General features: G+C 39.6%; 1 protein-coding gene across 1 annotated transcript in view; it reads right to left on the bottom strand.

Annotated features, from left to right (window-relative positions):
• Positions 1–25,223, bottom strand: part of ARID1B (AT-rich interaction domain 1B) — a 420,200-nt gene that overhangs the window by 79,130 nt on the left and 315,847 nt on the right. Inside the window, exon 7 of the mRNA XM_007451356.1 lies at positions 14,430–14,519. Coding sequence (XP_007451418.1) covers positions 14,430–14,519 — 90 coding nt within the window. The remainder of the gene's footprint in view (positions 1–14,429; positions 14,520–25,223) is intronic.

Raw genomic sequence — 25,223 nt, 5'->3', positions numbered from 1 at the left:
CCCGCGTCTCCTGCATCGGCAGGCGGACTCTCAAGCACTGCGCCACCAGGGAAGCCCATTACTATTGCCTTTTTAGTGATGCTACAAGCTCTTCATTCACTGTGTGAGTTCTGATCTAAGCTATCATACTGGTAACTCAATCCACAATAATGATACACAAATCTTCTATCAGCATGCCCCAAGTTTACTCTGGCATTCATGGAGCTGTGGTAAGAATAAGAGAGCATTAAAAAAAAAAAAGTAAACGATATGATCCTTGTCCTTGAAGAATTACCATTTAGTTGAGTAGAAAATAAAACCTGGGGACTTCCCTGGTAGTCCAGTGGTTAAGACTTCGCCTTCTAATGCAAGGGGTGCAGGTTCGACCCCTGGTTGAGAAGCTAAGATCCCACATGCCTCGTGGCCAAAAAAAACAAAATATAAAACAGAAGCAATATTGTAACAAATTCAATAAAGACTTAAAAAAATGGCCCTCATCAAAAAACAAAAATCTTAAAAAAAAAAGAAAGAAAGAAAGAAAAGAAAACCTATCAACAGGGAAAAATGATAAACTAAAGTCACAGAGCAACCGAACGAGATTCCAGGCAGCATCCTAGGTGCTGAGGATGTAAACCATGAGCAAAACAGTGTCTGCCCTCGTGGACCTCACATTCTAGTGGCAGAGACAGCCATCTAATAAACAACTAAAAGTTAAGTATGAGTATAAAAAAACAGAAGTACAGGAACTCTGAGGGTATAAGAGGAGGGCCCAACTTAGACTAGGGACAATGAAGTTTCCCCAAAGAAGTCCTATTTAAGCTGAGACCTTAGCTGAAGGTAGGATGCAAGTAAATCAAACTAGGTCCGAGTAAGACTAAGACTATGTCTGACTGGTGAAGTGGTGCCACAACGTATATTCTCGGAAGCCAAAGCTCCTGCTTTCAGCTGAATCCTAGTGGTCACTGGGCACCCTTTTGTTTGGTCAGGTCTTGTGAATGGTTAGTTTAGCATTTACAATCCCTTTCTTGAAGCCTTCCCCTAATTCTGCTGCTAAGTGTAAAGAAACCACAGGAAAAGGCAGTATCACCCCTCTACAACGGCCTGCCCTCTCACCTACAGACACTGACATCCACGTCCCATCTTTATGGATTTTCCTACTTTCAGAAGGAAATCTCTTCCTTGCATCCAAGGCAGGGCCTCCACTTCATGCTCTGAATTCGGACCTTTCTCATCCCTCCAGAGATGTTCAACAGTGTTTGTTCAAAAAAACTAGTCAATGACTCTTGACTCCTTAACAGAATGAAGCCAAACTTATCAGCCCAGCAATCAAGTCTCTTCAAAATGTGACCTGACCTATTTCCCCATCATGGCTACATGGTCATCATGGCGACCCCACTCTGATTCGATCACTCCCACTTTTACCTCCCTGCAGGCATCAGGTTGCTTTCGACCTGTAAATCTTCGCATATTCACTCACTTAACAATTATTTATTGACTACCTCTCATGTTCCTGGTAATGGGCTATTCACTGATCTAATAACAACAGTTGACATTTAATGAGCAGATATTATGTGCTAATGGCTTTGTTCATTACTTGTCCTTTTAAACTTCAAAACAACTATGAAGACACTGAGGCTCACAGAGGTTAATTCGTTGAAACCACTTTCAAACTTTTTTTTTTTAACCGCAATCCATAGTAAAGAAATATATTGTATACCATGATTCAATGTGTATATGTGAGTATGCACGTGTTTATATATTCACATTCAGTATTCACACACACACTGTACTCTTCACAAAACAATTTCTACACTGATTATATGCAATGTTCTCTGATATTTTATATATTTTTTTTCACTGAAAAAACGCACGACTGAGCGGCGCAGTTTGGGAACAGAATGCTAGATTGTGTCCTCTACCGGACACTGGTTCACAGTGTGCTCAGAGCGCCGTCTGCCTCCACGACACTGACGTGCTCCTATCCTTCCTGGCTCTGTCTCCTGCTGCTTCCATGGCATTCCCTGGCCTTCCAGAAAAGCAGACACTTTCATATGCTGTATGTTAGCTGAGACAGAGCAGTTGTCACACTGCCATCATTTGCTGGGGTGACTATCTCCCCCCAGATTGTGAGCACTGAGGCTTTAAAAAACACACTCTCTTCGCATCTGACTCCTCAGGACCATGCAAAGTGACTGGCAGAGAACTGGAACCAAATAGCACAGGTGTTTAATGAATAAGAAAACATCTTCATTCAGAACCCATTTACTGTTACTCTGGGAAAACAGCTTAATAACTGTGATGGTCTGGCTCCTTGTTTCAGAGTGAGTATATACAAGTAATCATTTCTGGGGAAAGGAGGACAGCTATTCAAAAAAAGAACAACCGAGGGCTTCCCTGGTGGCGCAGTGGTTAAGAATCCACCTGCCAATGCCGGGGACACGGGTTCGAGCCCTGGTTCGGGAAGATCCCACATGCCGCGGAGCAACTAAGCCCGTGAGCCACAACTGCTGAGCCCGCGTGCCTAGAGCCCGTGCTCCACAAGAGAAGCCACCGCAATGAGCGCACCACAATGAACAGTAGCCTCCACTTGCCGCAACTAGACAAAGCCTGCGGGTGGCAATGAAGACCCAATGCAGCCAAAAGTAAATAAATAAAATAAATAAAAAAATAAAAAGAAAATAAGGGGAGAGATCCCCCTTCCCTCAAAAAAAGAACCACTGACAGCTAATGGCCTAGTGGGCCAGAAGCACCGTTATTTCTATCACCTAAATATCTGCCATGTGTATTCACTCTGTCCGTCTCCACGGTCACTGCAAATTCAAATTTTAGCTTCACCACTTATGGTTAGGTGACTTCAGGCAAGTTAGTTAACAGTGAAGCCTCAGTTTCCTTCTCTGAGAAAGGTGGATGACAACGGAGCCCACCTCATAAGAGTAAATGAGAAAATGTTATGTAAAGCGTACAGCTCAGTGCCTGCACACAGAGCAGAGGCTCAATAAGTGACAGGTATTATTATTCATATTATTATTATTTTTTAAATTCGCAATTATTTTTAATACAACCCACCATTTATTTCCCAGCTGAATGACTCCAAGTTTTCAAACTAGCCTCCCTTGCCAGGCTCCCCTTCAAGCCATTCACTGCGGCAAAGTCAGGAAGTGCTGCACATCCCTGGACCGTGCTGAATTCACCGGGTGATAAATGCCGCACCCTGTGGCCTCCTGGCAAATGGCTTGGTGCCTTTCCCCAGGTAGCACACAGCTCTGTGTCACTGTGCTGGCCTGCCAGCTCTGCACCTCCTCCACCAGAGCCAGTTATAGCTGATGGGTAGCGTTCCTCACTCAGCGGACTATCCAGAAACCAGTGTCCTTTCCCTGACAGCTAGTTCCAGAAATAACTGGCTGCCCACGTTACTTGGCTCGGCCACTTAACCAACAACTCTAGTACTGCTTAGCTCTGAGCGGCGTGAGACTCAGTGTACATCCTTCCCAATCCTGCAGAGTCCCCGGAGTTTGCCTATTAAGAGAGGGAGAGCGGGACTGGGGAGCAGAAGGAGGGCGGAGAAGGAAGAGAAGAAAGGTAGACAGATACACAGGAATAGATATGAGTCCTATCAAGTGCCTGAACAGACTCAATATAAAGAGCAAGGATGTTGATTTCTGTTTGTTACTGGATCACGAGCACGTATGATAATCACTAGCTTGATATACATTTATGCAAGGATGAATCAATCCATTAGGGTTTTTTGTGGGGTCTGAAGGGACACCAGAGTCTGAAATAAGACTTTTCTCTTTCTGGTTATGAAGGAAAACCCCCGAGACCTCGTCCAAGCGTCAGGGCGTACTGCTCTTCTGCTGGGGGCTTGTCAAGGAGCTCCGGAGCTCATGTGATAAAGGCCCCATCTTGGCCAGGCTCGTTTCCACCACCTAGTAAGAGATTTACAACTTGTCCTAAAGTTTATTCCAAAGGCACATGGGTTCACTTAGATATTTAATTACAACTTGATAATTTTTTTTTTTTAACTTTCTGGCTGTGCCACATAGCATGTGGGACCCTAGTTCCCTGACCAAGGATCAAACCCGTGCTCCCTACACTGGAAGCACGGAGTCTTAACCCCTGGACCCACTAGGGAAGTCCCCACGGTTTGATAATTTTCTGAATGCCATTTTCCATGTATCCAATAGCTGAAGGCAGGACCTCATCTGGAGTCATTCAGTCTCTGCAGGTTGAGAATGGTTTTCATTAGCGTCATTCCCCTACAAATATTTATATTATTAATCAATGGAAAATTCCTAGACAAACCATCTATTCTAAATATTGCACATGGCAGTGTAAGTCATGTTAAGTCTAGGGAAAATGTTACTTCAATCTTTATACAGAGGCCAGTATTAAAGACTAATTAAGCCAAAGATGCTTTGCTTTTTCTTAATGTGTTTTGAAGAAAACACATGGCTATCTTGAAATCTTAGAAAACTGGCCGAGCAGAGAATTGGCATTTCTAAAACGTCTACCTATGTTATTATCAGATAAGTGAGTTTTCAAGACCTTTTAAATGTTTAATTCAACACCATACTATTTGTGGTTTATTAAGTGGGTATTTTTCCACTTAATATTTTAAAAAATGCTATGTGATTCTCTTATTTGAAAAAAAGAAAATTCTTAGAGAAAAGAAAAATCCACTGTGACTATCTAAACCTTAGCAGATCAAAAAAATTTTTTCAAGCAACTGATTTATGTAGTCATTATAAACAAATCACGTTTTCCATATAAGGGATGAAATGAATACAGAATGCTTTTACACAGTATGAATGAAGAAAAACTCTTCACTGGAAAGACAGAGATACAGCTTATCTTTAGAAGTACTTTAAAAATTCTCAAAAATAGAATGAAATTATACTCAGGCCTTAAGGCCTATCTGGAGGAGATGCTACATAGAAAAATACAGAGGAAAGCTCCATGAATCCAAATAAGCAATGACAGGCTATCACAACTCCAGAAGAGTCACTGATGGGTTAAAGGATCATCCAATGAAAATGCATCCCTAAGTTGAAGGCTGTTACAAAACTGATTTAGAAAGAAAGTCAAATAAATAATGGAGCAAACACAGGGAATTTCAGAAAATTAAACTGGAAGGCATTTTAACATGGACCTGAGCCTCCAACTGTATATCCTTTCCCTCTTCGTGCAAGACAACAAACTCTGCAACATCATCACTGGAGACCTTAAATCCCGTTAGAAAAAGCAACGTTAAGCACAAGGCCCAAATCATGGTTCATGCCACCCATGAAAGAGAGCACAGCAAAGAAAGAGCCAGAGTGCTCAGGCTACTGCAGGAGAGCAAGCGGGTGCAGTACCAACTACACGCAAATGTGATTCCTTCGTCAGAGGTGCCTCTTCGGGTGGCAGAGCTCCAGCGCCATCAGGACACCCACAAAACACCCAGGGTTCCATAAGCCACCAAAAAGCAAGGCGCGTTTTTCCTTTGGCACGTGGACAATTTATTGTCATGTTGGCATCTGTTAAAAATTCACAGAATAACTGCCTTGTTTCTTCAAGGCAGTTCAATAAAAGATGTTTCTCCACATGTGTGAAATAATGGTCACACGCTGTACCACCTTAGCAGGGAGTCTCCGACTATAAACACAGAGTGATTTCTCATCACAAATAGGTGTCAGATTCCCATTTGGAGAGAAAAATAGATTTTAAAGAATATTCTTGTTACATTTTAATATCTTCAGTGTTTATTTGCCTGCCTGCTTCTCTTCACAACATGAACTGCTCTGAGGAAGACAGAAACTAATGACCCATTCAAGGCTGTAACCCGGGCCCCCCAGTGTTCTCCCAGCTGTGCTCTCAGGTTAACTGGCAGAATCGCTCCCTCTTCCTTCCCTGCCACTACAGCGCCCTATATTCGGAGGCACAGACGACAGCATCTAAGTTCTCCCCATCCACGCCCACAAAGCCCTCTCGGCTACGGACATCATCCATCATCAGGAAAATGAGAGTCAGGGGAGGGATCAGACTAATTACCCAGATGGCAGATGGGGGCAAAATATCCGGCCTTCCCTTGTACAATTCTTTGGAGTTTTAGCTGCAAAAGTCCGCTTCAGTGCTGAGGGCAAAGCCAACTGTGTATGACACTATGTGCTGGAAGAAGCAAAGAAACCACCTTTTAAGGCTTTCGACCCAGGTCTCACCCGAGTCATCTGTGCCTGATGCTTAACGCTTATTATCAATATTTGCACAGTGCTTTGCAATATATAACTTTTGGATACGAGGTTGCATTCGATCCATACGACATATCCACAGGATGCTCTGATCTCCAATTTACAAATGAGGAAGCAGAGATTTAATTAACCGTCCAAGGTCACAAAACCAGTTAGTGATAAGTCTGCACCTAAATGCAAATTTTTTGGTTCCAAACTGCCTAAAGATTAAGATGAGGAAAAGAATGTACTGTAAGAGGCACTGGAGCTCTGACACTGAACAAGGCCACATGGTCCTCACAGAGCTCTCGCTGGGAGAGAACTCCACTGGTAACCCCAGCAAGGGGTCCTGAGTACCGCCAGCCTGGGTGGGACGGTGCCTGGCCTGTGGGGCAGGCCTTTGTTCTTTGTTCTCTCGGTAAATGCGGACTGGACTCAGGGACCTAACAGGTGCCAGGCTGTTCGGAGGACATGAAGGGTGAGTAAAGATGGGCAAGGCATGGGGTGGGGTGGGGGTTGAGGAGTGGGTGGGTGGCAAAAGGGTCGGAGAGGAGCTTACATGAAGATCCCAGAAGGGACTCAGTGTAGCTGGAGACTGTGAGGCAGTGGTGTGATGGGAGCGAGACCAGAAAGGGAGGCTGAAAGGGATGAGAAGGGGCCTAGTAACCAAGTGCATCAGTAAAGCCTTTCGCCGAAGGCAACGGCAAGCTCTTCAAGGCTTTTATGAAGGGAATGACATGATCTCACCAGTCTTCTGGAAAGACCATTCTGGATGCAGCATGGAAGTGGAATGGACGGGAACAAAGCTGAGACAGGAAGAGTGGTTGGGAGGTGCGGATGATGCCTCGGTGGCCTGGGCAGGGGTCGTGACAGTGAAAGCCAAGAAAGGGGGACCTGTGAGAAACAACCCAGGGGTGGAGGTCGCAGAATGGGCCTAGTGTAGGGCAGATGGGAGAGAAAAAGACATCAAGGATGCCTTCTAGCTTTCTGGCTTGAGAAACGAGGCAGACAGCAGTCTTTCACTGAGGTAACAGACCCAAAAAGCACAGGAGAAAACATGTTTTTAGAAATAAGTGCACGCAATACACAACGCCGAATTTACCTAAGATCCAGATATTCTCAAATACTTTCACTGAAGAATAATGAGCCAATTACAAATGAGTGTTAACTATTAAAAGCAAGCTTTGACTGGCAATTAAAAAAAATTACTGCACAAACAAAAGTAACAAAACTTTGCTTCTTTTAAAATATTCTAAAATTGAGACTGATGATTCTTCAATGAATATAAATCGACTTTTATTGTATGTGATACTTGTCTTCTGAGCTCTTTGGTGAACAGATCTCTGGATAGTAGACTTAATAGGAATTCAACACTAACCCTAATACAATTCCTGTACTGTTATTCCCTTCATTACTGACTAGTTCGGCTTGGTCCACAATCCAGCCCAGAGGTAGAGTTCTGGGGCTGAAGAAATTAGAAACAGCTTTGTAGATATTCTCTCTTGTATAGTACCTCCCATTTGAGTTTATTTTCATCTGTCACTGATTATAAAAAAGGATCCTCAATTAAGAGCAGAGGCTAAATTAATTGCATCTGGGGGTGGGGGCAGACTATCGTTAATGCCTTAACACGTTGATCTACTATGTTTACGTGACAATGCTTGAGGAAAGACATCTATTTTCTCTTTGACAATACCCTTGTCCTGAAAGGCAGCATCTTTTTATATTTAGTATGCTCATAATATAAATGATAAGAACACCTTTATATGCAAGAACAATTAGAAAGGTAGATTAGGAGACCATTTTCGGACAACCAGTATACCTACCCTGTGAAACATCTCAGCATCTGCAGACTGACTGTCATACTTAAAACTGAGAAGCTCATAGAAAGCAACAAAATAATTTCTGTAGTTTGCAGAAACAGAAAAAAAAAAAAATCCTACTTCCAAGTCCTGAACAATCATCTCGGTGGTCTCCATTTCTATACTTACTGGCTAATCTGTTCTCAACAACTGAGTTAGGTCAATTAAGAAGATCAAAAATAATTTTTAAAATTTCAAAACTGGTTTTTGGTGTAGCTATCAGTAGGAAATAAGCTAGTAGCATTAAAATTTTTTTCCCAAAGTTTTACTTATTTCCATCTAAATATTCCTGGGTTATAAAGAGCATGGCTGGCCCCCGGACAATTCACTTAGTGCAAGGCTCCAGGTGCGAGCACCCCAGCTCAGACTGACTTCGGGTCTGTATGGTTGTAGAAATATACCTGGGAAGAATGGAAGACAGAAGTGGTAGCTTTAATCTGGTGCAAGAGAGAGAAACACTCTACGCTACAGCAAATGACGTATAATGGGAAAACTGAAAGAAGACATATCAATATGGTAAGCTTTCTTAATTTCAGAACAAGACATATTTTGTTCTTTGGTTGTTCCGTGCTCTGAAAAGATTTGACACTTCTGAATGGCTGTGAAGGCTGAATTACCTTCTGTTGTCCAGCTCTATCTTTGCTGAACACCTATTATATAGGAGGTGCTGTTGTAGACAGAGGGATGCAGAACATAAACGAGATTCAGTTCTGGCCCTCAAGAGTTCAGTCTAAGCTACAGTAAGACACTGGATTTATTTTAAGAGATCTCTTTCTTGCCCTTGGCATTACAAAGTAAGAGAGAGACTTGCCCTCAGCAAATAGAATGTGCCTAGAAATTTAATAAGGAATTCTATTCAGATGCTGAAAAGAAGCTAACATACCTCATTAAAGAGGGAATAAAATTATGCCAAGGCAGTTAACATTTGGGATTAATAGCAGAAGAAAAATATATAAGAATAATGAAGACATATTCTATTCAATCAGTCTACATAAAATATGTACGTTTGAAACCTTATACTTTTTTTTTTAACATCTTTATTGGGGTATAATTGCTTTACAATTTTTGAAGTACAGATTCTGATTCACCTTCTCATGGTAGCACACAAAAAGAACATCTAAATGCCTGAGCTCACCCCATCTGCTACACACTTTTTCTGGATAACGGCACTGTTTGTATTTATAAAACTGGAGCTACTGGTAAATATCACTGAATATCAGATTCCAAAGATGAGAATTTTGTGGTTCACTTGACGTACAGCTGTCAAGGACTAAGTTTGGCTGGATTAAATACTTGAGATATGTGAAACTGCAAAATTTTGTTATTTTTTCCTTGTCCTGCAACTATAGAGCAAATACACAACTTGTCTAGCTTGTCTAATTTGGGCACCACTGATACAGTAACAGTTGATTCTCAATTAGCTACAGGAAGCCTGTATACTTTGACTACTACTCTGTTTAAACAGCTGAGAGGAAGAAAAGGTTGTCATGTGGCTGGACAAGAATAAAGGCTGGGGGTTGGGGAACTCAGTAATTCTGGAAGATTTCACCCAGGATGCACTCCGTACAGATCTGACGGTCACGGAATGGTGCCAAAGAAGTGCCTCCAGTGATAGAATACATTTTCTAGCACATCACAGTCCGGTAGCAGCATCAGTTCTGCTTGCAATCCATGTCCAAAAGGGAAAGTTCTTAGTGGTTCTGCTTTCAGCATATCTCAAGGACTAATTAAATACTCATTACTACCTTCTAATTATTCAAATACTATGGGATTACACTAAGGAAGTCCCCGCTGGCACACTAGATGAAAAGGGTTAAATAACCTATGTTGATTTTGAGAATCCAGATCTAGTTCAGACCTTCAGAAAACCACTAGCATTAAAATGAATATTTAACTAGACACCACTGTGAAAATTAAAAGGGAATTCAATTAAAAGCTTTTCAAAAAATTAATTCTGAACCCCTCTACATCTGTCCAAATAAATAAGCCTTCTTGAAACATTTTCACCTAATTGCTAATCCAATAAACTAGAAGGGCATTTGCTAGTTTCATGAAGCTTAGCATTTTACAGGGGTTAAAAATGTAATCATTTTGATGTTAATAATAATTATGCTTATTTATCTACTCAGATAATTGTTCCACACTCCCTCCAAGTCCTCTTGGAAAACAGGGCAACCCACTAATAAGCCATTTCCTATTGCTCTTTTCAAATTTTAAGATATATATGCTAAAGAATAAGAAGGATAAAGCTAATCTACACATGTTAGCTACAATTTTCTTGTAAAACAAGAAACAAGCTACAATTTTCTTGTTCAGTATTTTAGGGTTATCCTAACTGTTCCTCCATTGCCTTAGTTCACATAATTCACAGTACTGTATTTGATTTTCTGCGTGAGATGCTTTAATAGCAATTCTGTATGTTGTTATATGAGGTCTACAGAGAAAAGATGTGGTTTAAAATAAAAACCAATGGCAAATGTGTTACAGAATACTAAACTGAAGTTTTGACCTTTTTTAAAAAAAAAGCAAACCCAAAACTTCTATCAGTAATGAAGAAGGTAAAACCAAAGTATCTGAACTAATTTTCTTTATTCAGTCAGTAAGAAGCACCACATAATATGCAAACAGGAGAGTACTAAATCAAGTTTTATATTGGAAAGTACATGAAATGTAGAGACAATACTACAGAAGAATAAAGCAGCCAATAAACATCCCAAGTGTCTCCCTCCTTTTTGTATCTTATGAAGACCATATCCACATATACCTTCATAGATGGAGAACAGAAAACTACAGAAACTCAGTTATTTTCACCTACGTACAATGTGGGGAAATGAATTTGTGACTGATGTCCTTTGACACACTCGACACCAGAACCACCAGGTGAAGAGGGTGTTGAGCTGAAGAGGGGGGTGGGCACTGCAGGGCCTGGGATCTGGACAGGGCACGGACTCTGCGCCCAACCTCGGGGAGACGGCATGGCCTGGCTGTTGTCAGTGCTCTTCAGACCCCAGGACAGCCTCCGATTTGCAAAATTCTCCTAAACAGGGTATGTAGTTTATTAATGAATATTCTTCCTGAGTGGGGATACAAAGACCAAACACAAAGGAATGACAGCAGAGCAAGAGATCAGCTGCTTGAGCCTGCAGGAACCTAGCTCCAGGGCAGTTTGTCAGCACTGCTGTCCCCCACGAGGACTTTGGAGACGACCCAGAAAACTGCATCTCCAAAGGAAAGTAGGCTGCATCTCCTGTTTTGTGCAGTTGTCTCTGGGCAAGTGTGTTTCTAGATGCTCTACCATTAAAGAAAATCTATCTCCTGTGGGTACCTTAAAGAAAATGTGTTTAATTGTGGAATCTTACTCTCTTATAATCTTACTTCTTAAAACGAAGCAAGTGTAAAAGGAAGTGTTTAACTTGGTTATTTTAGCACTCAGCAGTACAGAAGCTATGTTATCTTGTCTATCAAGGTCCATGGTTTCTGAGAAAGAATACGTTTTTAAAAATAAGATGCTAACTCACCAATGTATTTTTTTTCCTCTCTGCTTCTTTCATTACTTCCTTAAATAAGGGGAGGGGGCAGATATACAAACTGTAAAGGTATAAATGAAGTTAAATTACTTTTCAATACATGGGAATCAACACTGGGGAATTTTCTAGCAACGGTTTTCTTAGATTTATTTTGCACTATATATACTGTTGGTACATATACCAAATGACAGTAAAACAAGGAAAAGGTTTTCATTATTGTATCAAATCATTAAAATATTCGTGTCATTTGCCATTAAGATATCTGATCAAGTGTCGTTAGGTAGGAGCTAACGTTTCTTCCTAGATTTTAACAAATAACAAAGCCATTTTTTAAAAACGTACTTGCTACCCAATTTTAGAGGAAATTTAACTCACGCATGGCAAAGTATCATCCAACAGCCATTTTTAAATAAGTTTTCCTTCTCAGGGGTTGTCTAACCAACAAAAGGCACACAAGGGATGCACATGGTGCAGGCAGCACAGTCTCAGGGGAAGTTTGAGGAATAGGTTCATAAAAATCAATTCAGATTTAGCAAATCATAAAACTCATTTTTGCTATTTGAAGGAAATGGTCATTATATTAGCCCAATTGTTATGTATCCACTACTAGTTACCAAAACTGCACTATACATAAGAGGGGAGAAAAAAACCCAAACATATCAACATAGTGGTTTCCATACAGTGACACCAGAGGAACATCCTCAATTTTGCCTTTTGCAAATGTATGAAGTTAAAAGTTTGATTTAACTACATTTCCTGTCATCTCGTCCTTCATATTTGGTTTTCTACATTTTAAAATTCCTTAAACATTTATCAGGAGGAAGGGGTTGGAAAGACACTGGAGGATGTGGAGGGGGGTTCTCTTTTTTAGTTCTTAGCAGTAAAGGTTAGAACTGTAGGGCTTCCAAATAAGGTATCTTTTATCTTTTGATCCTTGAAAAATTAGCAGAATTCTCGCAGTAGGAATGATGCTTCAGGGATATGGTGAAGATTAAATAACAAAAATCTTCATTTTAGCTCTGGGTCTGGCCTGAGCGGGCTTTCAGTGTAGGATAATTTCTTTTATCCTTTTTTCTTCACTTCCTTGACCGAGCCACACAAGGTAGGTAGAACCCACGGCCAAGAAAAGGAGTTTGGGGAGAATTCCCCCTGGCTTGGCTTTAGTGCTCTCTCCATGAACGTCTGTAACGTCTTCTAGACAACCAGAGCCATATGAGGAGTTAACACAGGACAAGCAATTGATAGAGAGGATGTGAGATGCAAGACTAATTCACAGGAGGCCACAGTGGAAAGTTTAGAGAAACAAATACACACATCACACAACTATTAAAACATATTATAGCATCGTTATGAGGCAGGGGTTGCCCAAGTACGGTCCTCAGATCAGCAGCATATGAGCAATACCTGGGAACTTGTCAGAAATGCAGACTGTTGAGCGCTCCACACCTCAGACCTACTGAATCAGAAACCTGCGGGTGTGGCCTAGCAATCTAGTGTGACAAGTTCTCCAGGTGATTCTTGTGCACCCTAAAGTTTAAAAACCATGAACTATTCCATTATTAAGACATATTGTAGTATTTTGATAAGGGAATTAAAGTATTAATTATACATTAAATTATAATAAAGTTAAATATGTAAAGGTATTAGAAATTAACATTTCATTTTATTCTTACTAAACATTCATTTTAACACGAATGATATATAGATAAGGCTAATTCATCTTTTCACTGGTATTATTTTTAAATAACACATTGCTGAGTTTTTAATATGTAAAATAACTGAAACTTTATAATTCTAATTAGAAACAAATCATCGTCTTTACAACCCATACAGTAATAATTATAAACATTAGGGGTCAGGAGCCTTTAAGTATCAGCTACGAAGCCAGCAATTTCTGTCTTCTGGGCGGGTGTGAAAGAGGAGGGGGAGTGAAGGAAAGTGGCGTCTCCATGGGGTGGGGCAGATGAGCCTTGACCCACAGGCAGTGGGAAGCGATTTGGCAAAGCACTAGATGGTGCAGCAGGCTTATAAGGCCCAGTCTACGCTAATCTGGATTAAAATCACCACCTCCATCATCAACAAAAGTAGCTTTACTTCTGAAGGGGAGAGAGAAGACAGAAGCAAACAAAGGGAGGCCTAAGGCTTCAATCAAGGCAAAAACATGGGGGTCAACACGCAGAACTGAGTGAAAGCTCAGAGTTTGCAGATGTGGGACAACCTGATTGTTCAAGGGCTTCAGGAATAGCTCACATTCTTTTCTCTGGCTCTGGCACTAACCTGCTTCTGAGAATGGGAAGGTCATACAGAACCTCTGCGGTCCTCATATTCTTTATTCATAAATTGAGGTGAACAGACTATAATCTTTCAGGTCAGCTCCAGTTCTAAGATCCTATAATTCTACAGTACAAGGTCTTACTCTGTGTTTAAAATTTTACTGTTAAATATCATGGGACAAGTAACTGATCAAACCGGCTAAACAGACACACATACTTAACAATACTTTTTTACCTCATTAGGACCAATATCCAAATTGAATCATTAACAGTCATTTTTACACAGCTAGATCAAATATCAGACTACGGTCATGTATAAAGTATACTTCATGGTTCTATGTGGACATATATATTTTTTGGGTCTTGAACTGCACTTTGGTAAAACCACCCAATCTGCAAGAAAGCATCCTTCTTTTCAATATTTATTGTTACATGTAGGTTCTTATTTATTACTTTCATCTGATAAGGAAACATAATATCCTTTGAAAAATTATTTATAAGGAGGTGCATAGGTAAGCAAATTCATATAAGCCTTATATACTCAAAACACAAAGGTATGTAAGATATGAATTGAAGACCAACCTCTTTCCTGTGGCATTGGTGACTGGCTCAAGGCAGGATGAGAACTGGATTCCGACTGGCTCCCAGGTGGCTGAGGAGGCATCTGACTGCCTGTAAAACACAGGAGGGGAAGTGGGGATAGGGAACCCTCTGCATTAACGTTGCAACTGTGCAAAACCAAGACACGGTTAAATTTAATCTTCATGTTCACAAAAGTATGGCTTCACAAAGAAAATTATATAGCTCAAAGAGTGATATTTTTACACATTTTTGGTAAAACAATGAGGAAACAGGCATTAAATATATTTATCGAATTACCTCCTGAAAAGTTTAGTTTCTTACTGTATGAGTTCCCAAATTCACAGAAAAATCAATCTGTAGCTGAAATCTCCTGACACACACTTCGACAATGCATTTAACAAAATCCAAGACTGATGAATTAAACTCATCCTCCTGAGTTTAGACTAGTCTCTAAGTGGGAAGGCATGAAGAGTGGCCAACAATTTTTCATTGGTAATATTTATTCAGTATAGTAATATCAAGCGACTTCTAAAAAAATCTTTATAATGAGTCGGAGATTTAACAAAAACTTAGAGGAAAATCTCAATTAAAAAACAGACTACTATAAAATATAGTGTACATCATCACTAAAGAAGAAATATTATTCTGTATCTCTTTTGATCTTTATTGCTAATGAAGCAATATTTACCATCTATTTGATTTCCATTTATTTAATTTTTGCTGTTTGTCTTTTCAAATGTAAGCTCCTCAAGCCAGGAATCATGTCTTTTACTCCTTTAATCTCTCCATTAGCATAACAAATATTTAATAAATCTTTGTTATTGAATGGTCCTTAATCTGAGAATATGAATTAAAGCAAAAGATATTTACTATTTTATTAATTAAAGAGAGACAGTGAATCATGTGAAGGCTAGAGACAGGATTTTGAAATTTAAGAATCATCAGAGCCACCTGACAATCTCAACTCACTTTCTGCCTCAGAAGTTTAGATACATTTCTGAGACTAAAAGTATTATAGAATAAAAATGGCAGTTGAATTTAGCATAATCCTCAAAGCACTGTTTAACCATTCATTTACTCTTGGACATCTGTAGTAAATTAGTATTAGTACCAAATAAATAAATATAAAGTAAAAAACACCTACATTCTGGGTGACAGCTTGAAGGGTAAACACTGCCATCAACATGACCACAGATACACAAAGCATATGAGGACCATGCTATTTTTATCTTCTAACCTCCCCCTTTGCTAAAATAAATTGGAAAGACAGAAATACACACACACACAGACACAGACACACACACATATACATACATATCCATATATACCTGCATATATATATCCCTACATAGCCCTCTGGTATGGTAGTCTGTGATCATGCTAGATCAGGTGAACTGCTCTGACACCATAGGACCCACTTCTTGCATAGTTCTGTATATTGCTAAGAGGAATCACAGTTATTGAGTAGAGAGGGAAATTAATGTACTGAAGATTACCACCAATTCACCTCAGCAAAGGTCGTGATGCAGAGCCTGGTGTTTCACACAAAAAACAACCCCTTCTTGTGTTTTCACCTGATGGCGTATCTATCAGGCCAGGCAGCCTGAGTACAGACCAGGAAGAGAATGGTCTCTGAGGACCACCCCCTCATTACTAACTCTAATAACAGCTGTATCTGTGACAGCCAGAGAGGCAGGAAGATGATTTTCTATCTAGATAATAGGTATAAAGAGTTGTTAAAATACAGCTATAAAAAATTCTCAAACTGTTTTTGGGAGCTTAGTTTCTCACTTTTAGAAAAGAATGTAAAACTTATGAATGTATTTGAATGCTGCTGGGTACAACTGCCACTTTCGTTCTCAGATAAAGTGGAAATCAAGAGCTGAATTTATAGGCACTGAAAAATGTGCTGCGAAACCAGTAGGAGTTAGAGCCACAGCTAGATAATAAAAGACCTAGACAAACAGCAAAGAATTTGTTTAACCATTCATCATTTACTCTTAGACATCTGTAATAAATTAGTATTAGTACCAAATAACTAAATATAAAGTAAAAAACACTTACATTTTGGGTGAAAACAACTTCAAGGGTAAACACTGCCACAGCTTGGCTACAGATACACAAAAGTTGCTGTGTGTCCACTAAGGGTCATGTGGTTCCTATGAAATACCCTAAGGCCCCCAAGCTCCAGTCCATTTAGAAACTTAAAGCACTCTGCAGCCAAATACTGACTTTCTAAAATGTCACTGGGGAATCAGCTGCAGTAAGACAGTGAGCGCTTACATTATAATGATTGTTTCTGCATGACAGACTGGATTCATAGACTCATGACAGTAAAAACAAACAGTAATTCTACGTTAATACTGGACACCACTACTTACACTATGCACGCCCCAGGCACTGCTCTTATATACAATATTTCAAGTAAAAATAAAAAAGGCTGTAAGAACTCTCATGAATTCATAAAATACTTCCATACCCAAGCAGCACTACTGGTTGTCTGATGCAATTCTAAGAGAGATATCTCTAAAGCAATGAGCTATCTACTCATTTACTAAATCCACCCTTTAAAGAAACAAACAAGAGCCTTTTCATGGTAAAGCCAGACTTGCCCGAACTGTTTAAAATTCTCCATTTGCTTTCAACCCCTATCTTTCCATCAGTAGTTGCATAGTTACTAAGAAAAAGACTTCATCCGCCATTAGCACAGGTATAAGCACCGTCACAGCAGATGATGAATCAGAAAACATGTCTGAGAAACGTAATATAGAAGACTCCTTTTTGTCCACTGTCCATATAAAGAAGAAAATTTAGAGCCCTTTGGACCAACTGAATTGACTGAACACCTCCAAAACCATGGATTTTTATGATACTTTTTTTTTTTTTTTGCGGTACGCGGGCCTCTCACTGTTGTGGCCTCTCCCGTTGCGGAGCACAGGCTCCGGACGCGCAGGCTCGGCGGCCATGGCTCACGGGCCCAGCCGCTCCGCGGCACGTGGGATCTTTGCGGGCCGGGGCACGAACCTGTGTCCCCTGCATCGGCAGGCGGACTCTCAACCACTGCGCCACCAGGGAAGCCCTATGATACATGTTTGACGTAAGTAAAACCTCTTGGTAATTATTTTAAAAGAGAATGTTGCCATATATAGTAAACAAACCAAATTCACAAGAAGGCTTTAACATTGAAACTGAGTTTTTAAAGAAAGCAGCCACTGCGCCACCAGGGAAGCCCGGTGATTCTTTATTTTCCTCTTTCCTTCCACATTTGTTAATGGGAACCTACTACAAGGGAGAACTCTCTCTTCTCCTCTACTTGTTTATGTATTTATTAGACTGTTTGTATCCGTACAGACTCAGTGTGGTAGGCACACTACAGAACGACTTCCAATGAGTCACACTCTTCTGTAATCTCCACCTCTTCACTGAGGGCAGAACCTGTGACTTGGCTTCTAGCCAAAGAATATAACAAAAGCGATGGGCTATCATTCCTAAAATTATTTTATATGGCAAAGTTAAAGCGATTTTACAGATGTAATTAAAGTCCCTAACCGGTTGACTTTGAAAAAATCAAAAGGGAGATAGCCCTGTGTAGGCCTGATGTTAAAAGAGGACTTAGGGCTTCTCTGAGCTGAAGGAGGCTCCTGATGGCCTTGAAGACGTAAGCTTCTATGATGTGAACGGAGCCACATGGCAAGGACAGGCAGCCTCTGGAACCTGAGGGCCTCACTTCTACAACCACTGGAAATGAATTCTTCTAACAATCTGAATGAGATCGGAAGCAGACTATTCCCTAGTTGAGCCTCCAGACGAAAATGAGACCATCCAACACTGACTACAGCCTTGTGACCCTGAGAGGAGGACCCAGTGAGGCTGTGACTGGTCTCCTGGCTAGAGAAAATGTGAGATATTAAATGTGTGCTGTTTTAAGCTGCAAAATTTGTGATAATTCGTCATACAGAACAGAAAACTCACACACTTGTGGATTAAAATCCAAACTTGCCATTATTTTGTTGCTCAAATTGTTCCAAATTCTTATTTTATTTTTTTCAAATCCTTATTTTTGGAATCACAAGATTTTCCAGGCTCATCTCTTTTTATTGGAGGATGGTGTTCAGAGGCTAAGATCTGGGCATTGGGTCTGCGCGTTAGTCCCGGGGACTCATTGCTTCTAGGCCCTCTCAGTGAACAGAGGTAGGAAATATGTATGTACACTAATGCATACATATATACTCTGTATCTTAGTATTTATTTGTGTGTGCATGTAATCATGAGTTTATGCAAATACCGCTAACTCCAATCCAGAACTAGAGCGTACATTTTGCCCTTCTCCCTGTCCTTATTTATAAGTTCTTTCTCCAACATTAAGAAAAGCAGCTCTCATTATCTAAATCAATTTACATATTGTTCAACTCTGTTCTATACACATAGTAATTTCAGAATTACTAGACTATATCCTTATGAAAAACACTGAGTCATTTGTTAGGGCTTGTATTTCATTTTGAGTTCCCTTCGCATACTAATTGGTTTTAACTGTTTTCAAATTTAGGGGGTATGTGAAATATTTCTGTGGTTCTAAGAGTCAGAGCTACACAAAAACACATATGCCCAGGAGTCACTCCCTCCTCGTCCCTGCTACCTTCTTCCCATTTCTCCTTCCTATCCCTTTTCCCATCTGCCTTCTATAAATAACCAACCCCTTTAGTTTTTGATTTATCTTTATCTTTCACATTTTTTTTGCATAAATGAGCAGATAGCTGTATATTCCCTTATATTATCTTCTTCCTTATGTGAAAAGTTGCATATCCTAGGTTATCTTTCAAGCTTTGCTTTTTCACTTAACAGCATGTCCCGAGAGTACCTCCTATCAATTTATAGCATTTTCCTTATTTAAAAAATAGGTATATAGCTCTCCTTTTTGTGAGTGTTCCATAGTTTACTCAACCACTTTCCTCTGTATAGGCATTTAGGTTGTTTCTAATCTTTTGCATATGCATTTCTGTACTGTTGGAGGCCTATCTTTAGGGTAAATTCCTTGCAGAGGGATCGCTGGGTCAAGAGGTTATGTATTTTCAAATTTCCCTCCATAACGCTTTAACTGTTTTGCTATTTGTTGGTCTGTGAAATATTTCTATGGTTCAAAGAGTCAGTTATATAAAAAGACATATGTACCTATGTACAAAAAGACTTACATTCTCACCAGCAATGTCTGAAGGGCCTGTCTCTCCGTAACTTTGCTAACAGAATATGCTGTCATTTAAAAAATGTTTGCCAGTCTTTATGTGAGAAATGGTATCTGAGATTTTTGAATCTGCATTTCTCTAATTCTGAGTTTGACCACTTTTTCATGTTTGGGGGCTATTTTTATATTTTGTGAATCTGTTGTTCCTGTCTTCCCCCCATTTTTCTACCTGAGTTTTTAGTCCTTTGTCCTGAAAGTTTTAATATTTCTTTATATATCAGGGATGTTAGCCCTTTGTCTGTGGCATAAGTTGTGAATATTGTCTCCGAGTCTGTCAGCTGTCTTCTGTTTATGGTATCTTTTATAATGGAATTTTTAAAAAGGTAATCAAACTCAGCCTTTTTTTTTTTTTAAGTAATTTACGTCCCTCCTCTTTTTTTTTTTTTTAAGTAATTTACGTCCCTCCTCTTTTTTTTTTTTTAAATTAATTTATTTATCTTTGACTGCACTGGGTCTTCGTTGCTGCATGTGGGCTTTCTCTAGTCGCGGCGAGCAGGGGCTACTCTCCGTGGCGGGGCGTGGGCTTCTCATTGCGGCGACTTCTCTTGTTGTGGAGCACGGGCTCTAGTCACGTGGGCTCAGCAGCTGTGGCTCACAGGCTTAGTTGCTCCGCGGCACGTGGGATCTTCCCGGACCAGGGCTCGAACCCGTGTCCCCTGCATTGGCAGGTGGATTCTTAACCATTACGCCACCAGGGAAGTGCCTCATCCATTTTTATTTTTATTGTCTTTGGGTTCTAAGTCATAGTGAGAAAGCTTTTCTCTGCACCAAAGTTAAAGAGGAACTCAGTTTTTTTCACGTACACATGTGTTTTCATCTTAATCTACTGGGAATATTTTTGTTTGTGTGGTAAGAGATGTGGATCTAATTTTATCTTTTGTGATGAGAACCTTTTAAAGTCTACTCTTACAGCATGTTTTAATGTCTAGTGAGGCCGGTCCTCCCCCAACTCCCATCCCTGCTTTTCCTTTTTCAATGTTTTTTTAGCATGTTTGCTTTTTCTATCTGAAGTTTAGTATCAACCTAACTATATAAAATAATTTGTTGATATGTTTACTAGGATTACACCAATATTATAAATTAACATAAGGAGAACTGATGACTGTTGGGTTCATGGTATTCAAGAACAGGAGATGGCTTTCATTTGTTCAAGTCTTCTTTAGTTTCTTTCAGGTACATAGAAGTTTTGCAGCACATTTTATGTTAAATTTATTCCTGTGCATTTCACCTTCTTTGTTGCTATTACAAATAGGATTTTTTTTTTCCTACCAGTAGGTCTTCTGTTTATTGCTTGTGTATAGCCTACTGTTTTTTGTATGTTAACTTTATATCCTGCTACTGTACTGAATTCTTTAATAGTTTGAGTTAATTTATCATTGATTCTCTGGGGTTTTCTAGGTTTACTATTGTATCATCTATACAGAGGACAGTTTTACTTCTTCTATGCTCATTCTTATGCCTTTGAGTTCTCTTGTCTAACTGCACTGGCTAATGTCTCTAGAACACTGCTGAATAGCTGTGGAGACAGTGGTCATCGTTGCCTTGTTTCTATCTTAGTGGAAATGTCTCTAATGATTCCCCTCACTACATAAGATATTGGCTTTAAAACTAAGGCATGTGCATTTTACCATGTTGAGAAAGTGTCCTTCAATTGCTATTTCCTTGAGTGTTTTTTTATCATGATTGGGTATTGAATTTTATTAAAGGAAATAATATTTTTCTTTATATTTGTTTATATGGCATATCATATTAATGGAGCTGTTAACATTGAACCAACCTTGCATTCCTGGAATAAATCTCATTTAGTCATGGGGCATTATTTTCCTAATGTACTACTGTATTTTCTTTGCTAATATTTTCCTTAGAATTTTAACACTAGGTTAGGTTTTGAGGGAAATTATTCTAATTAAAAATAGCTTTTAAGAACTCAATCAAGATACTCATCAATTAAACAATTTTATGAACAAAACATTACAATTTTAGTATGTAACAAATTGGGAGAACAGGCTAATATGTATACTTTTGGTCAATTAGCACACATCTAGTAATGTGTAACTTACAGTGGATGGACTGAGACATGAATATATTACAGCTTCATATACTTCATAGACCAAGATGGTGGGGCAGTCAGTACTCACAAGTGCTAAGTTCTGTTTCTTACAGGCAACACAGTCTTGACAATCCCCATAGTTCTTATTTTACTTCTCTGTATTGTTTGTCTCATCTCACCAGAATGTAAATTCCACGAGTATGGAGAATTCTATTTTTTCCCTAGTATATCCCCTGAACCAGACATATAGTAGGCATTCAATAAATATTTGATGGGTTTCCCTGGTGACGCAGTGGTTGAGAGTCCGCCTGCCGATGCGGGGGACACGGGTTCGTGCCCCGGTCCGGGAGGATCCCACATGCCGCGGAGCGGCTGGGCCCGTGAGCCATGGCCGCTGGGCCTGCGCGTCCGGAGCCTGTGCTCCGCAACGGGAGAGGCCACGACAGTGAGAGGCCCGCGTACCGCAAAAACAAAACCAAAAACAATAAATATTTGTTGAATAAATAAATGTGTGGTTGATTACGCCAGAAACCAAGTGCAGACTAACAGTTAATTAGATCTTTATAAGCTATCAGTAATCATGTAGTTTTATCTTATTATTCTAGATCAGGAATAGGCAAACTTTTTCCTGTGGATTGCCAGATAGTATAAATTCTAGGTTTTGCAGGCTATATGTTCTCTGTCTCAACTATGCAACTCAGCTGTTGTAGTACAAAAGCAGCCATAGACAACATATAAACAGAGGAGCATAAATAAATCTTTACATACAAAAACAGGTGGCGAGCTGGATTTGGCCCAAAGGTGGTAGTTGCTGACCCCATTCTAAACAGTAATATCATTAAAAAAACATTCAGGAACACCTGCTCAAAAAGTCAGTAAATATCGAATGGTATTTATTAACAACAGCAATGACTTAAAAAGCTGGTACACTCTCCATACTTAGTAAAGAGGCCTCCATAAATAAATGTCAGTAACAGAATTTGATTTATGTTCTCTTCAAATTAGATCTAGTATAGGACGCACTGGATTCCCCAGCACTTAATGCAAACGCAGGTCTAAGACTTAAATGGCAAGTACATTTAGCAGATATATTTTTAGAGAAGTGGTTCCTTATAGTTTTATTCTTCCAACTTTTTTTGGCCAGACCAAAACAAATAAAAAAATCAGAACTATTGATCAGATGTAATCATGTTTAAGTTATACTCCACCACTGTTGTGTTGGGGTAGCAGAGAATAAACACGAGATGAGTAGGATTTCTACATTAATCATTTACTTACACTAAAATTTCCCTTGGTTAATTCCTTTCTAAATTACTACAGCATACAACTATAGAAACTCAATAAGAACAAACACACTAACTCTGAACTACAACAGCCTCTAGCAAACAAATCATTCACCTTTTAAAAGTAACATTGTGCTATCTCTAAATAATACTAACAGACAAAGAAACACCCAGAAATCCCATTTTTCAAAAGTTGTACTGGCCGGAGAAAAAGCATTTCTTCCCTTCTTTTGTGAAAAAAAAAAAAAAAAAAAAAAAAAAAAAAAAAAAATTCAACCAACCTAAGATGGATTTAGTTATCCAAGATGGAGTAGTGATATAACTAATCAACATGGCAAATCTGGAGTTTTAATGACAGACACTAGTTGATCTCAAATTTACTCCCAGGAATCCGTTCTCCTACTCCAATTTTACTACATTAGCTGACACTGGGCAAAAGTGGATGAAGACAGAGCAACATCTGGAATGCATATTTATTTGTCTTATCAAGTTCTCATACAAATTGGAGATGGTTTTACTTGAATGTAAAAAATGACATAAAAAACCACTTTGTACTTCCCATATATAAGGCAATGTCCTAAATGATATTCCTCCATTAGTAGTTCAAGAGGACTGGCTTCTTAAAATTAACATGAAACAACACATTGAATCATAGAAACCTGAAGGATTTTGTTGGCCAATCCTCCTCAGTAAGGGTCTTTAGGGTACCTGGGGATCATGAGGTATTCAGTGACAAAGTCTTGGATCCTATTCATAAATTTCTTGAAATTAACAAGGGTAAGACAGGCTTGTTAGAATATGTAGGGCAGCTGTGGCCATTGACGAATATTGAGAAGAAATGAGGACTGTTTCCAGTCACTTTGCGAATAATTCTACTATGACTAAGTTCCTTCACTGGAATGCTGCTACAGAAATCAATATATATTACATAGTTTTTAGCAATTAGCAACTGAATTATTCTTCTGCTCTTCAAGAATTCTTGGTGGTGTCACTAACTTTAGTGAGGACTTTAAAAATAAAAAACAACACACTGTAGAAACTACTGCTACCAATCACCAATACATCACAGCCCTGACCAACTTTCATTTTGCACTTCCCTCTATTACTCAGTTCTGCACATCCCAAACTAAGACACGGGGTTGCTTTTTCCTAATATATCCTCATACTTTCTTCATGTTATGGAAGTCAGCTCTCTCTCAAGCAGAACATGAGACTCTCTCCCACAGTCTGACTTTACAGATTTTCTGTATATTTCTTTTCTTTTTTTTTTCTAATTCTTATTTATTTTTATTTTCTGCTGCATTGGGTCTTCGATGCTGTGTGAGGGCTTTCTCTAGTTGCGGCGAGCAAGGGCTGCTCTTCGTTGTGGTGCATGGGCTTCTCATTGCGGTGGCTTCTCCTGTTGCCGAGCACAGGCTCTAGGCATGTGGGCTTCAGTAGTTGTGGCACGTGGGCTCAGTAGTTGTGGTGTATGGGCTCAGTAGTTGTGGCACATGGGCTTAGTTGCTCTGCGGCATGTGGGATCTTCCCGGACCAGGGCTTGAACCCGTGTCCCTTGAGTTGGCAGGCAGATTCTTAACCACTGCGCCACCAGAGAAGCCCTGGATGATATATTTCTTATATTCTGCCAGTCCCTGGTAAGAACACTGTAACTTCTTTCCATAGTAGAAGCTATTCCTTTCATTTCTAAAACACAAAGTACTTCTCTTCTGCCATGGTAAAAGACAAACATGATTTTGTTAAGAGATGGCAATGGTGGATTGCACGGTGGGCTCCATATCTATGGAAATCACTGAACATCTTATCTAAGATAGTATCCAAACCAGAGTGTGATTAGATAGTGCAGCTCTGCGACGCAAGCAGCAAGGATTTCACTGGTCATTTCTTTAGTAAACTTAAATACCTGCATAATGCCTAAGAGCAATGGTGTGAGTGAAAAATGAGTTTTCAATAATCCATAAATTCATCGAATGTCCTAGTCTTAGGCATTTATTTACATAAGTTAGAAAATCCACAAATTATTTTGAGTATAGCATCACTCTGTCAGTGTCTTCTATTTCTTTTGCTTCAATAAAGGGAAAAAAATCTTTCTCAGATTCACAAAGCTAGCTGACTGCCATCAACTCCAGTGTGCTCCAAAGCAGACATTAAAAATATGGAATCTGGGGCTTCCCCGGTGGCGCAGTGGTTGAGAGTCCGCCTGCCGATGCAGGGGACACGGG

The sequence above is a fragment of the Lipotes vexillifer genome, unplaced genomic scaffold, assembly GCF_000442215.2.
Source record: "Lipotes vexillifer unplaced genomic scaffold, Lipotes_vexillifer_v1.1 scaffold935, whole genome shotgun sequence".
Lineage (NCBI taxonomy): Eukaryota > Metazoa > Chordata > Mammalia > Artiodactyla > Lipotidae > Lipotes > Lipotes vexillifer.
The sequence above is the reverse complement of the archived record's forward strand: the minus strand, read 5'-3'. Positions and strand labels throughout refer to the sequence as shown.